The following is a 14,152-nucleotide window of genomic DNA, read 5'->3' as shown; positions in this document are numbered from 1 at the left end:
AATGTGTCTGGATGTCAGTTCTCTCATAATCATAAATATTAAATCGTTTTGAACCAAGCAACTCAATTTTCTAAGTCCCTGACTTTCTACCTCGCCATTTGGCTGCAGTCCTAATAGTTCCATTTTTTTCACATTGTGTATAGCACTCATGACTCAGCGTTTTTCTGTAGCTACACTTCACACAGTCAGGAGCCTGCTTAAAGGAAGGCCAGTAAGATTCCTCATAAAGGTATCAATCTCATCCCAAATCCAATTTAGCTATACCTAGCTTATCAATTCCTATAAGAGGGACAGCCCTGCTACGTCAAATTAATTTAGTCTTGTTTCTTCATTTTCCTCTGTGAGCGGACTGTGCTCATCCCATGCAGCCATGAGGCTAGGCATATTTTGGGTTATGAATCTACTTAAGCCGATTCACATCACCTAATCGATGATCACCTGTTTTTGTCTTTCAGCCAGGCTAATATTTGATTAACCGAGATCCCACACTGCTTTTGCCTTGTCACTTTGGGGACATTTTCAGCTCAGCTTTATCTACTGTGGCTCACTGTTGCGTCTCTCCATCAAGTTTCACGTTCCTGAATTTACTTGGACTTTTTGCTTGGGTTGTCACCACAGTTGTTTCAAGGCCCATGTCTAGTTGCTTGATTTTCTATAGAGATGTTGATTGAATCAATATTGTTTATGCTATGCCTGTTTTTCAGATGTACTGAGCTTGGGGATCTACATCTAATAGTAGACACTCAAATAAAATTCATCTTGAGGCTCATGATCTACACTTGTTGTCGATGTCAAGTGATGTGTTACCTCAATTTTTTACCTGAACTAAAAGTGAATGTTAGGTTGGCGGTGGAAGACATCCATGCCCAATTGTGGATGCAGCAGACCTGGTTTAAGCCTCAGGTGGCTGTCACAACCACTTCGGGCTGGAGCCACTTAACCTGAATATGATAACAGCAATTTTGTGGTGCCGCTTTCGAAAGAGTTAGGGGCTAATATGGCACATGTGGGATGCAGCTCCAATGTCTTGATGATCTCCGTTTCTCCATTTCATTCCTACTTTCGTCAAGCAATGACATGCACTTACTGCTTTTAAACATTTAGCAAACAAATCAACTTACAGATGATTTATTCTACCCTGTCAGCGTCAAACTCTTCCCCTTCTTTTCTAGCCATATTGATAAGATATACACATTTTCTCTTCTCATGTTCTCTTGAAAGTATTGTGTGGTGACTGCTTTCTTTTATTACTGCCCCTACACTGCCACAGGGTCTCTATGGAAGGGTGTTCAACGTGGCGTTAATTGGATCCAATTCACTTGAGTTCACCTAATCACTGTTGATGATCCTTGAAGATCTTTGAAGGCAGCATCTTGTCAACCCTTCCTGTTCATCGCTTTGTTGCTCTTGAGCTAAAATTACCAACACATACATATATATAGATAGTCTTTCTTTGGTCGCAGATGTTAGTGCCATTATTTAGATAGTAGCGCTAAAATAGTCAGCAGGGTTTCACAAGCAGCATAACACACTATGGGCCTGATTACAACTTTGGCAGAGGGGGTTAATCCGTCCCAAATGTGATGGATATCCCGCCCACCGTATTATGAGTTCCATAGGATATAATGGACTCGTAATACGGTGGGCGGGATATCCGTCACATTTAGGACGGATTAACCCCCTCCGCCAAAGTTGTAATCAGGCCGTATGTCCCTTACCATATTTTCAGAAACTACTGTTGCCTGCAAATGGGGTGAAGGGGAAACAAAACATGAAGGTGAAGGAGAGGCTTTACCAATAATGCAAACCACTTTGTTCATGCCAAATAGTAATTCCGTATATATTTAAAGGAATGTCAGGATTGCTGATTTTCTTATTTCTGTGCAGTTCTCTAAATTCGATGTTGTGGTCAAACATCAAGCCAGGTGCCTTAAAAACCTCTGCTACCCTTAGCGCTACATTTCTGTTACTTAAAGCTCATTCCACTCTACTTCATCTTTCCTTTCCTGAATGTGCTGCTGCTCCTGTGAGTTAATGGCAGTATGCAGGTATCCAAAGGAGTTCTTTCAGGTTCTGCATAGTTCTGCTCAAGGATGTTTCCCGTCTTCTGAAGCACTTGGTACACAACAACAGAAAGGTATAAAACCATGTCCTCATGAATGGAAATGGATACATGGGTACCTGGAAACTGCAAAAGAGCCACACCACTGGAACAATGACACTGTTTTGCTCTCTCCAGGTAAGCAACACTTGCTCTGCAAAAACAATAATACAATTTATGTTCATTTTGTCTACTGCGCTATTTGTCTCCTTTCTTAACCAACTACTTTTTATCTGCCTTTCCAATTGGAACAGGTCAGTATTGTGATCTTCTGCTTTGCTTCCCTACTCTCATTTCTTCGTTCAGTTTTTATGCCCATCTTTCCTTGCCACTAACTTCAGAGCATTACCATTATATATGTGTCAGCTCTCTGTCCTTTTACCTTTCTAGGTCTCTGGGCACTCTATCTTCAGTCTCTAGGCTAGCTCCTTATAAAGTCCACAGGTATCAAAGGTTTCAGGTCAGTTGTCTAGTCACTCACCTTCCGGTCAGGTAAAGAATGACCTTAATCTTAAATATGCTAAACTAACTCTCCTTTCAATTTGTTGTCTTCCAAAATCAATTAAACTCTTTGTGATGGCCATCGCGATCTACTGGCTCCACAAATTCAGGATCAGAGAGACGGTCCAATGAAAAAAGTTCTAGCATTGCCAGAGCAAGGCCTTGTAGACATCACAAACATAATATTGGATCACACGAATCTAAGATCTTTGATTTGGAAAAACTAATTTGCAGTTTCCGTCAGTCAGCATGCTTGGTCAGAGAACTCGAGGTTACTTTCCATCGCCTTTAACGTAGATATAGTTGTCCTACATATATATCCGCTATTCATTCCTAAAATAATTTCAGATCCCTTTGGGACCTTCATCTTTTTTTTCCAGAATGTGTGCTTAAAGGTCCTATATGACATAATCTGCAAGTGAACTGTACATCAGGGTTTTCCCTGACTATAGGAAGTAGCTTAACATGTCACTGTGAAGAAGACTGTCCCGGAAAAGAACTCAGAAGTCTTACAGTCCCTTTCTAAGGCGTACAGGCCGATGCCGAAAGTACAATCTGGAGCAAACACAATGTCAGCGAGCTCCCAATTTTTTTTCCTATATCTGCAAATTGTTTAGCAGCAACACATGAAAGCTGTATGGATTACTATATGGAGGTCTGCTCGCGATCTGGTAGACTGTAACATTTTGCGCTTATGTACTACCCAGCACACAATGTGCCATGATCCCACTCCAGAGAGATGGAGATATGCGCATTTACAGAAAGCTACCTGGTAAGATCTGTAAGGTTCGATGTACTGGTGGATGCAGTGCAGCACAAGGGGAACACCTCATCAAATGAACCGCTCAATTCTGACAGATGGAAGCAATGTCAGTTATCATCATTTTTACCAAATAATAAAATCTAGGCTTTTATCAAACGTAAAAGTTAATCTCATCATCACTAATTTGATTTTAGGTCAGTATGAACCTCATTATGAGAGGGGGGAAATTCCAATTAGATCGTAAACCCAGTAATGTGGTAACGACTGCATCCACTCCAGCGATTTTCCTATATAAAATGTATTTCAGCAGGTAACCCTTCCATTAATTACATAAAGTACCCTGGGAAATGTGCAGGAAATTCATAAACCTGGGACATTTGGTGCATCGATTTACCTCACATGGTAAATATTGCATCCTGGTAAACACAATACCTTTTAAAGAGCTCTTGTGATCAGAACTTTTCCGTTTATCTGCTAAAAGAACTAACAAAGGAGAAATAACATGCATACATCGAATGGTTAAATCATGCAATAATGCATATATTTTGAGGCCAGATCATTTAATGTACCTTGGTGTGTTCCAGGTCACTAGAGGGTATATTAGTATACAGTTTCACAATCATCAGGATTACATATGACGTCCAACCGACGAATCCCAGGACGACACTCATGCCCAGGAATAGTCGGTCATATGTATGATAATATGACAGTCCTTTGAGAGCGAGGCTGATCAGTGACTTGCAAAGAGCCACCTAGGGGAAAAAAGGAACATAATTTACACACTGCAAAATGTAGTCTAATGCATCAGTCATAAAAGGCTCTAAATAGGAACATCTTTAATGGTCAATTATTATAATCCATAAATGAGACCTAGCCCAGGAGTTTAGGTGACTTGCGCAGAGTCAAACAGGACACCATGGATCCACCCCAAGACAACCCTTACGACCGCCTAATGAAAGGGGGCTCTCGGCTCACACCAGAGATTCTACCCACCTTCATGTAAGTCCCTCTGACACGTGGAACACTCTCACAGAGCAGGGACACTGGTACCCTGTGAGAAAGTGTTATTAGCTGTTTTATTCCCTTTAAACTCGAGATTTCCCTTCATGGTTCACATTAAGGGACAATTAAAATGCAATGCTAGTACAACTGAAGGCTGCCACACATCCCGTGAAACTGTTTTTTTATTTACTATTTATTTACTATTTTAAAAAAATAGCCTTAAAATGAATTTGATTGCTTTACGTTTCAGACACTTTGCAGATTTTAGGGGCCAAAGGACAAACAGGAGATACTGGGCCCAATCGCAGTGATTGAGGTATTTTACTCCTGATATCCTGGGGCCAACCAACTGTGGGTCCTGAGCAACTGGGCCAAGTACTATCCCTTGAGTATTTGACTCTCAGTGATATTGCCGGTCAAGCAGTCCAAGTCTTCTTGTGGAGGCTGGAGGTGAAGGTGTAGGTGTAGGGCAAACACAGCCTCAGACTCCAACTACACTGAACAATGCCAGTAAATGAATTTCCAGACAGATACTCACTTTTATGACTTATATATGTGAACACAAAGTGAAATACGACATATACAAACAACATACATAGGCCTCCTAGGGTCGGCACTCTAGCATTGTCTGGACAGTGTCCTGAATCCTTCTTACCTATATACTGGCAGAAGATATTCTCCTTTTATGATAGGTAACTTTCCGGTTAAGGCCCTCTATGAATCCAAGGCTTAGAGGTTCCTCAGTGGCTCTCTAGAAGCCTAAGAGTTCCAGCACAGTTGCACTATGAGGCAGAGCCAGTTCCTCCTTGGCACACACACTGGCCCAGTGACCAGGCTTACCCTATCTCTCTGGTGTTGTGATACGGAAGATTCCAGGAGTGTTCAGTGCTCCAGCATTGCAGTCCACTGGAGCAGTAGTCTTCTCTCTCCAAGAAAGGTGGCAGGTTGTCTGTTGCGCCCCTTGGATGATGTGGTAAGTTCCTCTGATCCTTCTGGCAGGTCACAGCATTCAATGCTTCAGTCGAGGGTTCAGGCACATGGGTCACCATCTGCTGGGTCACAAGCTCCTTCTGAAGAGGAAGCCAAAGTGAAGGGCATAGACCTAGATTCACAGGGTCGGAATACCAGACTCTCTAAACCCAATCCAGACCTATCAGGATGGGATGTGCCCAGTCGGCCTTGGCCTTTTCAGCCCTGGACAAAACACAAAACTGAGCCCAGAGTCTCACTGAAGACAGAACATGTTTCCCAGAGGAAACCCCAAGGTACACAAGTCCTGACAATGGATGTTCTCTATGGTAGCAAACAGATAAACTATGGGCATGTCACACTGGGTGAAAACGCTAGGCACCACCTACAGCTGCTGATGCCATTCGTGGTCAGCAAGATGGCACCAGTTGAGCTCATCTGCCCTGATGTTCAGAGATCCCATCAAGTGACAAACTGTTAGGGAAATCCCATGACATACCATCCACAGATGTAATGCTTCAACTTGCCCTGCTTGTTGCAGTATCATGTGGCGGTCATGTTGTCATTAAGACCTGGACAGATTTCACCTTGATGGAAGGCACAAACTTCTGAGAATAAGCCAAATGGGTTACAACTCCAGAAGATGGATATGGCGCCACTGCTTTATCGGGCACCGGAAGCCTCTGATCTTCATATCATCAAGGTGACCTTCCCAGCCCAGAAATTACCTCAACATATCTTTGGAAGCTCAAAAGAGAGCCAGAGAGAAACAACTGCAGCATGGTCTGCGGCAGCATCAACAATGGCTGGGGAACTCCAGGAACCTCGGTGTCAGGATTGGGAGTGGGTTAGAGTCTGAAGACGCAGATATATGGTACTTTGGAGTGCTGGCTGCGCAATCTCTTTGCAGCAGGGATGTCAGGAAGGGGGAGACCCCCCTTTTTTGGACTTATTTTGCTTCCACAGTGACTTGTTTTTCAATTTCGATGGACCAGGACCAAGAATGACCAGAGTACTGTGAACATGACTGTTTGCCTGTCTTATATTTTGTCACATAAAGCTTCACATACGGCTCCCTGAAACCGGTCCCAGGATACTTGTTTCTGGTCCAGGGAGGACCTGGCCGGGCAGTTTGGGCTGTCTTCCCATGAGGAACAGGGTCAAGCTGATTTGCATATGGCTGGGTCCAAACTGGGGTGGCATGGTGAGCAAAAGAACAATGGATTAAACCCAGATCTGTGACTGGAGGTGAGTGTTTGCATTGTCAGCACTCCGTCCATCATCCTTTTGAGTTGCTAAAGTTGCCCTAAGTGGGAAGGGTATGCCCAGACGTGGGTCCCTTGCTCACTGTGCCATTGGAATCAAGCTAGCCTGGCCGAAGAAGGGTGATGCCCTGAAACCGGTCCCAGGATGCTTGTTTCTGGTCCAGGGAGGACCTGGCCTGGCAGTTCGGGCTGGACTGTTCCCATGAGGAACAGGGTCAAGACTGATTTGCATATGGCTGGGTCCAAACTGGGGTGGCATGGTGAGCAAAAGAACGATGGATTAAACCCAGATCTGTGACTGGGGGTGAGTGTTTGCATTGTCAGCACTCCGTCCATCATCCTTTTGTGTTGCACAGGGAGATGTGACACACGCCTCTTCAAATGTTGTTTGGTGCTGAGGCACCACATGCCGACATTGTGTGGATAGAGTGATGACTTACATGCTTGTGACAGTTGTAGCATGGCTTGAAACTTGTCATCTTCGGTAAGGGCATTTTCTTACGCTTGCCTCAAGGAGGTGGAAGATTTTGGGCAAACTCGTGTCCACCTATGTTTGTAGATAGATACTCCATGGGTGGGTGCATTGGAACGACCATGCACTACCAATGGAAAGCCCTCAAGATGCAAAGTAACACAAAGCAGCACACAGCACAACTTTGTATTACTTTGTGATACCCTCCAAGTCAAATCCTGATTTGTGTTGGATAGTAAATCCCACCTTAACAATTTGCACCAGGTTTGCGTCACAAAAGTGATGCAAACCCAGCACAAAAACATTAGTAAACCTGGGCCCGAGCATCAGTAAGTATAAGTGAGTGAGAATAAGAGTGAATGCAAGTGAGTGAGTGAGAATGAGTAAAAATGCATGTAAGGCAGAGTAAGACAGCAAGAGAGAGTGTGAGTGAGAGAATGAGTGTGAGTGAGTAAATGTGAGTGTGAGCAAGAATGTTCTGTGATGCTTGCAAGTCTGTCACTGGCCATAGCATACTGAAGGTAATTAATGTCTTATAGAGATACTCACAGCAAAATATTAGCACTGGCATACTTGCATCATGACAGAAACCTGTGACAAAATACTAGCACTGGCACACTGAGGTTAATTCTTGGCAAAATGGCACTAATGGTAAAATACTGGTAGTGGCATACTAGAGGTAACTTATTGAATATAGAGCTCCAGTGGAAGAATAATGGCATGCTTGAGAATATTCTTAGCATGTGGACCCCAGTGGCAAAATACTGGTACTAGCACAATGGAGCACATTCTTGGCATAAAGGTGGGCAACCTGGCAAATGGGAGGTTGGCAACCATGACAAAATGCTTGCCCTGACATATTGAGTTAATCTTTGCATAAGGGTCATATAAGGTATATGGACAGCATAAATTGCAATATTCCGGTACTGTCGCATTTTATGTAGTTTTTTAATATAAGGTGGCCTAATGAGCACGGGAGCCACAGCTGGGCATATCGTTCCCACTTAGGGCGACAAATGCAAAAAGAACAAATGATGGACGGAATGCTGAACAGTGTCAAACATTCACCCCCAGTCACAGATGTGGGCCTAAATCCATTGTTGTTTTTCTCACCATGCTATTCCAGTGTGGACCCAGGCATATGCAAATCAGTTGTGATCCTGCTCCCCATGGGAACAGTTCAGCCCAAACTGCCAGGCCAGGTTCTCCCTGAGCTGGAAAACAAGCATCTGTGACCACCGGTTTCAGGTTATCACTCTCATCAGCCAGGCTAGATTGGATACGGTGGAATAGCGAGAACAAGGTCCCAAGTCTAGGCATAAGTCCCCAAAGCAGGAGAAAAGTAAAGGTGTGGCATGTATCCAGCTGGTGTGAATTTTGGAGCACACTGTCACAAATATATTACTAAAACATGGTGTGGTAGTCCACTGTCCTTCACAGGCAGTATATTTCTCATTGAAACAGCAACTTAACTTGCTAGTGAAACTATATAGCACACAAACAACAATGTGTGAAAATCGGGTTTCAGCAAACTAATTATCATTTGCTTATCACTAGGTAAAGTGCCTTGATTTGTTTTGATTATATTAAAAATGTTTGTTCTGTCACGCTATGGAATTACAAAAAATGTTTCATTCATGCTTTCTTAACTGTTAATATACTTTGAAGTAATTATACAGCCTATTTGAAGGTATTGACATGTTGTTTTAGAAACAAAATTCCAAAGTACAGCCTTTCTTTTGATGCTTCCTTTACTACATCAAGATTGCCACACAGTTCACTTTACAAAATGCTCTCATTTTGTATTCAGATATTGAAAAGTAAGCATCAATTCCCATGTTAGAGGAGTAAGCAGCAATGTATCTAAAGACATTTGACCTCTGTCTTTCAATGCACAATAAACGTGGCAAGAGAAAGACAAGCTTTGAAGACATCTTTATTGCTCATTCACTTTCTGAACTCCAGCATAGCTATTTCTGGGGGTGTTGTCGCACTCCCAGTACCTCTGCATCCAGTGCCTGTGCATCCTGGTGACCAATGAGGAAGGCATACTTGGCCTGAATCACAATATAATGTTCACTGGATGCTAGGAGTAGTAGAGATTCTGTACGTAAAAAATATCTCAAATGCCGGCTGGAAATACCCCTCAGCTTATGCTCCATCCTCCCATTCGGCCTGATCTATGATGTGCTTATGAATCTGAGGTCATCACTGGTTTTGAACTGCTTATGATTTTCTAGAAAGTCGTAGGCGTCTGCTTGCTTAGCCAGAATCCTAGCCTTTCATTGAGCTATGCATGTATACACCAGTAGATTCCCCAGAAGGCTCCTCCACGTTGCACATTCTCACATCTCCTGGTTTACATGAACAAGCACATGGAGACTCCAAGCACCAACACTCCAAGTATTGGAAATGGGACATGCTTGCACATTTCAGCAGAGCTAAAATACCTCCAGAGTCACAGCACCACTTCCCAGTAGGCAGCATGTATCCTGGTATAATGATCACCGGGTCTTCTGCTTTATGCAATCAGTCTTTGTCACCTTGTGACACAATGGCTCTGCACGGTCTTCAGCTTTGTCGATACGAAGCTCAGTTTCTGACCTCCGCCTGTCCGAAGCCAATAACTTCTATCTCACCACGTGTGCTCAGATTCGGATTTCACGTGATTGCCTATTGAAATGTCAATAAAAACTGGGTTTTATACAAGTGTGCAGTTCTTCTCATACTTAAATATGCAGTTGCGGAGAAAAGTAGATGTACTGAGCTCTATAGTTTGTGTATATTTGGTATATTATTGTTCATGTACAAGTCGAAGAAACCACTTGGGGTTCCTTGTCTTCCAGTTATGATTACATTGGTCCGCAGAAGTCAAAAGGTTAAAGCTACTACTCTGAAGTGTTTTAGATGACCCAGCAGGGCCTAAGTGTTGAATCATTCGAAGTGGGCCAGATTCTAGCCCATGGATTCCTGCTGTTTCAAATCACTGTCGTAAAAGCTGTAATTGTATTGGCAATTATTTCTGCAAGAGGGGAGAGTTCCTCTCATTATTCACTGATTACATTCAATCTGTGGCTTTCACAAAACAAGGGGTTGCTTCAGAATTTCGCACGTCAGAATAGACATCCAGTATCCTTTAAGGAGGTCTTGCAGTGTTGCCATTGTCAAGCACACCTTTCAAGGTGGTTTGCAGTCTGCATTAAATTACGTAAAACAGAAAATAACACGTTTCTGAAGAACAAACTGCACATACAACTGGGCAGTAGGATGACAACTCAACTAAATAAGTCCTTTAACAAGAAGTGACACAACTCAAAATGACGCCACCCCCGCTTCCACCTGCAGAAGGTGGTGAGGGGTCCTTGAAACTCCCATACGTCACACACATATCTATGGGACTTTGACTGAATTGACAAGTGTTCACTCAGTTATCTTTCCATAAATTTAACCCGCATTGTTTACCCATTTTATGAGGTTACACATGCTATATGTTGATTAGAGGTTTTTAACAGTAGAGGCTTTAAGGAAACCCATCAGCATTTTTTTGTCACACAGCTGAGAGGGTGGATTATACCGTGCTTTCTTGGCTTGGTTTTTTACAGCAGCCATATGGAAACACATAAAAGGACTTAATTTATGGTGAACCCTTGGGAAAAAGTCAGTTAAACAAATTGTCCAATCCATAAACAGGCATCCTTTCATAGTCCTTTGTCCCTTTTGCTGCCCCTCCACCGCTCCTTGCTGCTCCTGCTGCCGAGACAAGTGCCTTTGACCATATTATCTTGCTAGTTGTGCTCCTTATTGCGTTAATGTATGCTCTTGAGTCGTTTGTAAGCCTAATAATCACGTTTTCCCCGTAGCGTGGCCACCGGAAAACCCTGTCGCTCCTCAGCGGCTGCATTCCTGTGATCCGGTGCACACTGAAGTGCGCGGGGCGCACGCGGTGCGGTTCTCTAACCACAATAGGTTACCACATGCCTGAATTCCATAGCGCTTAGTGCGTCTGCGCTCACCGGTGCACTCACTCCGACACGTCCTTCTGAGGAGCACCGAGCGCTAATCCTGTTCCGAACGCCTGTAGCAGTTAAGTCCTGCTGGGGTCTATATACAATTGAATGTGCTGCGCTCAATTCCAGTGCTTAATTTGTAAATAAAAACGTGTCGGTGCCCAAAGCCCTGCTCTTAAACACGCGGCTGTTGCAATTAAATGTGGGAACACGGAATACTGAGGCTGAGTAACTCTGAAACCATCTCGGGCCTCTTCAATCCATATAAAGCCACTCCTTGGCCCTTCAGCTCACTGTTGCAGCTTTCTGCTTTCTCCCTTTGTGACGCTTTTTATTTTTTCCCCTTCTTCCGTCTTTCCCATATGTGTCTTTTGCTCGCATCAAATACTTGAGACAGAAGAATAAGCCCCGGCCCTCAAAAATAAGTGCTGCTGCTCAGCACCGGAAACAAGCACAAATTAAGCACTGCACAATGCACTATATTTGCCATTCACAAGCACACGCTCGCAGCCTTTGGTTAGGACACCGGCCCTGGCTTCCAGACCCAACCTATATTACTGGGTGAGTGGTGTCCCAATGCTTGTTTCTGCACCAGGTTGGCCTTGAGGGCTTCACCTAAATCTATTGGGAGATCCCCAATACAGTGACTGCCATTTCTGAACACCTGGGCGACCCCAAAACTATAGAGCTTAATTGGGAAACCTCACTAAGTTGTTCACCCGTACTAATAACTGGCACCATGAGTGACATTGAGGAGAATTACTTGGAAGAGGATAGCATTACCTACCTCCCTACAGATGATCATTTCTGTGAGGTGATAGATGCATTTATCCTTAAGCCTGTGACACAGGTGGTGGCATCCCTGGTACCGAAGCTGCTGCACGTGGCAGAACGATGCTTTAAACCTCTCCCTTAAAGGGAAGACCTTCTCGGGTCCTGGGTCCCTTTACCTCTGGGGCAGCCTAGTCAGCCAATGAGAGATGCGAAATGCAAGAGGGACCATGTTCCCAGTGTTGATCCGGATGCATTCTCAAGGATGAAACTGGCCTTCATGGACCAGACCCGGCCTTTGGGTTCCGACCTTACACTGGTGCCTAAGCATAGACCCTCAGGTTCACAACCTACTGTTGCAGGTTCCCCTTCGTGCTCACCTAACACCCTAAATGGGGCAGACTCCTTCTCTGGCTCCGATGCGGAGCAGGACAAGGGCTCTACATAGTGGTGTCCTTCCCTAATACCTGAAACGCAGAGTAGTGACACAACAATGGGGGATACTCCCTACGAGGCATCCTTTGATATGCTATGTCCAGAGAAATTGTTACACAACGTCGGGTAGAGTGGTCCCTAGCTAACAAAGTAGCCACCTATGTCACGTGGAGGCTTTGCAAGCCATTGGACATGGAGGTCTATAGCAGTCTACGGGTGGAATACCCCTGACCGTCTCTGGGCGATAAGGTGGCGTTGACCCCAGAGATCAATGCCCGCATGGCCATCCTTTTGACCAAGTACAATAGAGACCCTAAAAAGGGTATGGATAGATCCTGGCAGGCTTGTCAGAATAAGCTCCTGGGTATTTACGAACTGATGACGAGAATTCTCAATATGGCGGAAGACACTAAGGTGCTTGGAGGCCTCATTTCCCCTGAGGTGCTGTCTGGTTGGGCCCAGTAGGATATTATATTTTTGGGCAACACTAACTGCGTCATCTCAACTGAGAGGCGCTGGTCACAGCTTATCAAGATCAACCCTAAGTTGAGAGATATCACCATCTCAGAGGAGGGACCTATAGCACAAGGAGGTCTATTTGGTGACCCGTTCATCCAGAAACAGGGAAATCCGTGGCAAATTTCAACTCACTTGATAAAGCCCAGGCTTCCATTAAAAGGATCTTTACGCCCCAGGTTTTAACCAGGGCTGGCCGAGGCAGAGACGCTCTGTCAGCAGATCACAACCTCAAGCCCATGGCAGAGGCTATGGGGCACAAAGAGGACAGTGGAAGGATAACTATTTCTTCAACAACTTCTATTCCACCAGAGGATAACCCTATCACAGATACAGTCACAGGGGAGGCAGTAATCAACGCCCATCTCAAGGTAAGTGTACATTCCTTTTCCCAACAACATCTGGAGGCAGACTTCATAGATTTGTCCACGATTGTCAAGCTCTCATTTCAGGCTTGTGGGTTTTGCAGACCGTACAAAGATTCCGTATAGTTTTATGGCTCTCCTATCCAGCAGGTTGCCCCATCCTGCTGGCATTCTCAAATCAGGCGCCACATTGGTAGAAGTGAAGGGGATGGAATTACTCACCAAATGCACCATTGTGAGGACGTCACCCACCCCTTAGGGTATCTCAGCGACTTATTCCTAGTGGTCAAGAGAGATGGTGAGTAACGCCCAGTCATTAGTCTAAAGGAGTTCAATGAGTGGCTCGCGTTCCGCCACTTCAAAATGGAGGGCATTCACCTCTTTAGAGACCTCCTTAAGGTCGGCGATTGGATGGTATGTCTGGATCTCCAGGACACATACCTGATCATTGCCATCTTCCCACCACATCACTGTTCCAGCTGCAGGGACAAACTTTTGAGTTCAAAACCCCCCCATTCGGGTTGTCATCTGCCCAGTGGTGTTTCACCAAACTAATGTGACCTGCGGTAGAATATCTCAGAGCCCAGGGTACATGGCTTATAGTGCATCTGGACTACATCCTTCTGCTGGATCAGAGTCTATGGACTCTCTCCGTACATCTTTAGATAGTGGTCAATCTTTTGGAGTCCATGGACTTCATTTTCAATCAGGCAAAGTCCTTCCTAACCCGCACACAATCTCTAGTGTTTCTTGGATTTGTAGTGGACTCGGTTTGGGCCACTATAAGTCTTCCTTCCTGGATGGTGAGCAAGATCAGATACAAGCTTTGTTAGATGGCAAACAGGCCTTCAACCTCCTTACGGCTACTCGTGTGAATAGTGGGACTGTTGCAGTCCTCAATTCAGGCCATATTCCTAGGGCCTCTCCATTACTGAGCACTACAGTGGCTCAAAGCGTCGACTCACATATTTGCAGGTAGTTCCTT

General features: G+C 44.5%; 1 protein-coding gene across 2 annotated transcripts in view; it reads right to left on the bottom strand.

The window, feature by feature from the left end:
• PIGN (phosphatidylinositol glycan anchor biosynthesis class N) overlaps positions 1-14,152 on the bottom strand; it is a 988,499-nt gene that overhangs the window by 574,227 nt on the left and 400,120 nt on the right. For both annotated transcript variants that reach the window (XM_069219499.1, XM_069219500.1), the window contains one exon: positions 3,935-4,117. In XM_069219499.1, the coding sequence (XP_069075600.1) occupies positions 3,935-4,117 (183 nt within the window). The remainder of the gene's footprint in view (positions 1-3,934; positions 4,118-14,152) is intronic.

Source organism: Pleurodeles waltl, chromosome 2_2 (assembly GCF_031143425.1).
Source record: "Pleurodeles waltl isolate 20211129_DDA chromosome 2_2, aPleWal1.hap1.20221129, whole genome shotgun sequence".
Lineage (NCBI taxonomy): Eukaryota > Metazoa > Chordata > Amphibia > Caudata > Salamandridae > Pleurodeles > Pleurodeles waltl.
The sequence above is the reverse complement of the archived record's forward strand: the minus strand, read 5'-3'. Positions and strand labels throughout refer to the sequence as shown.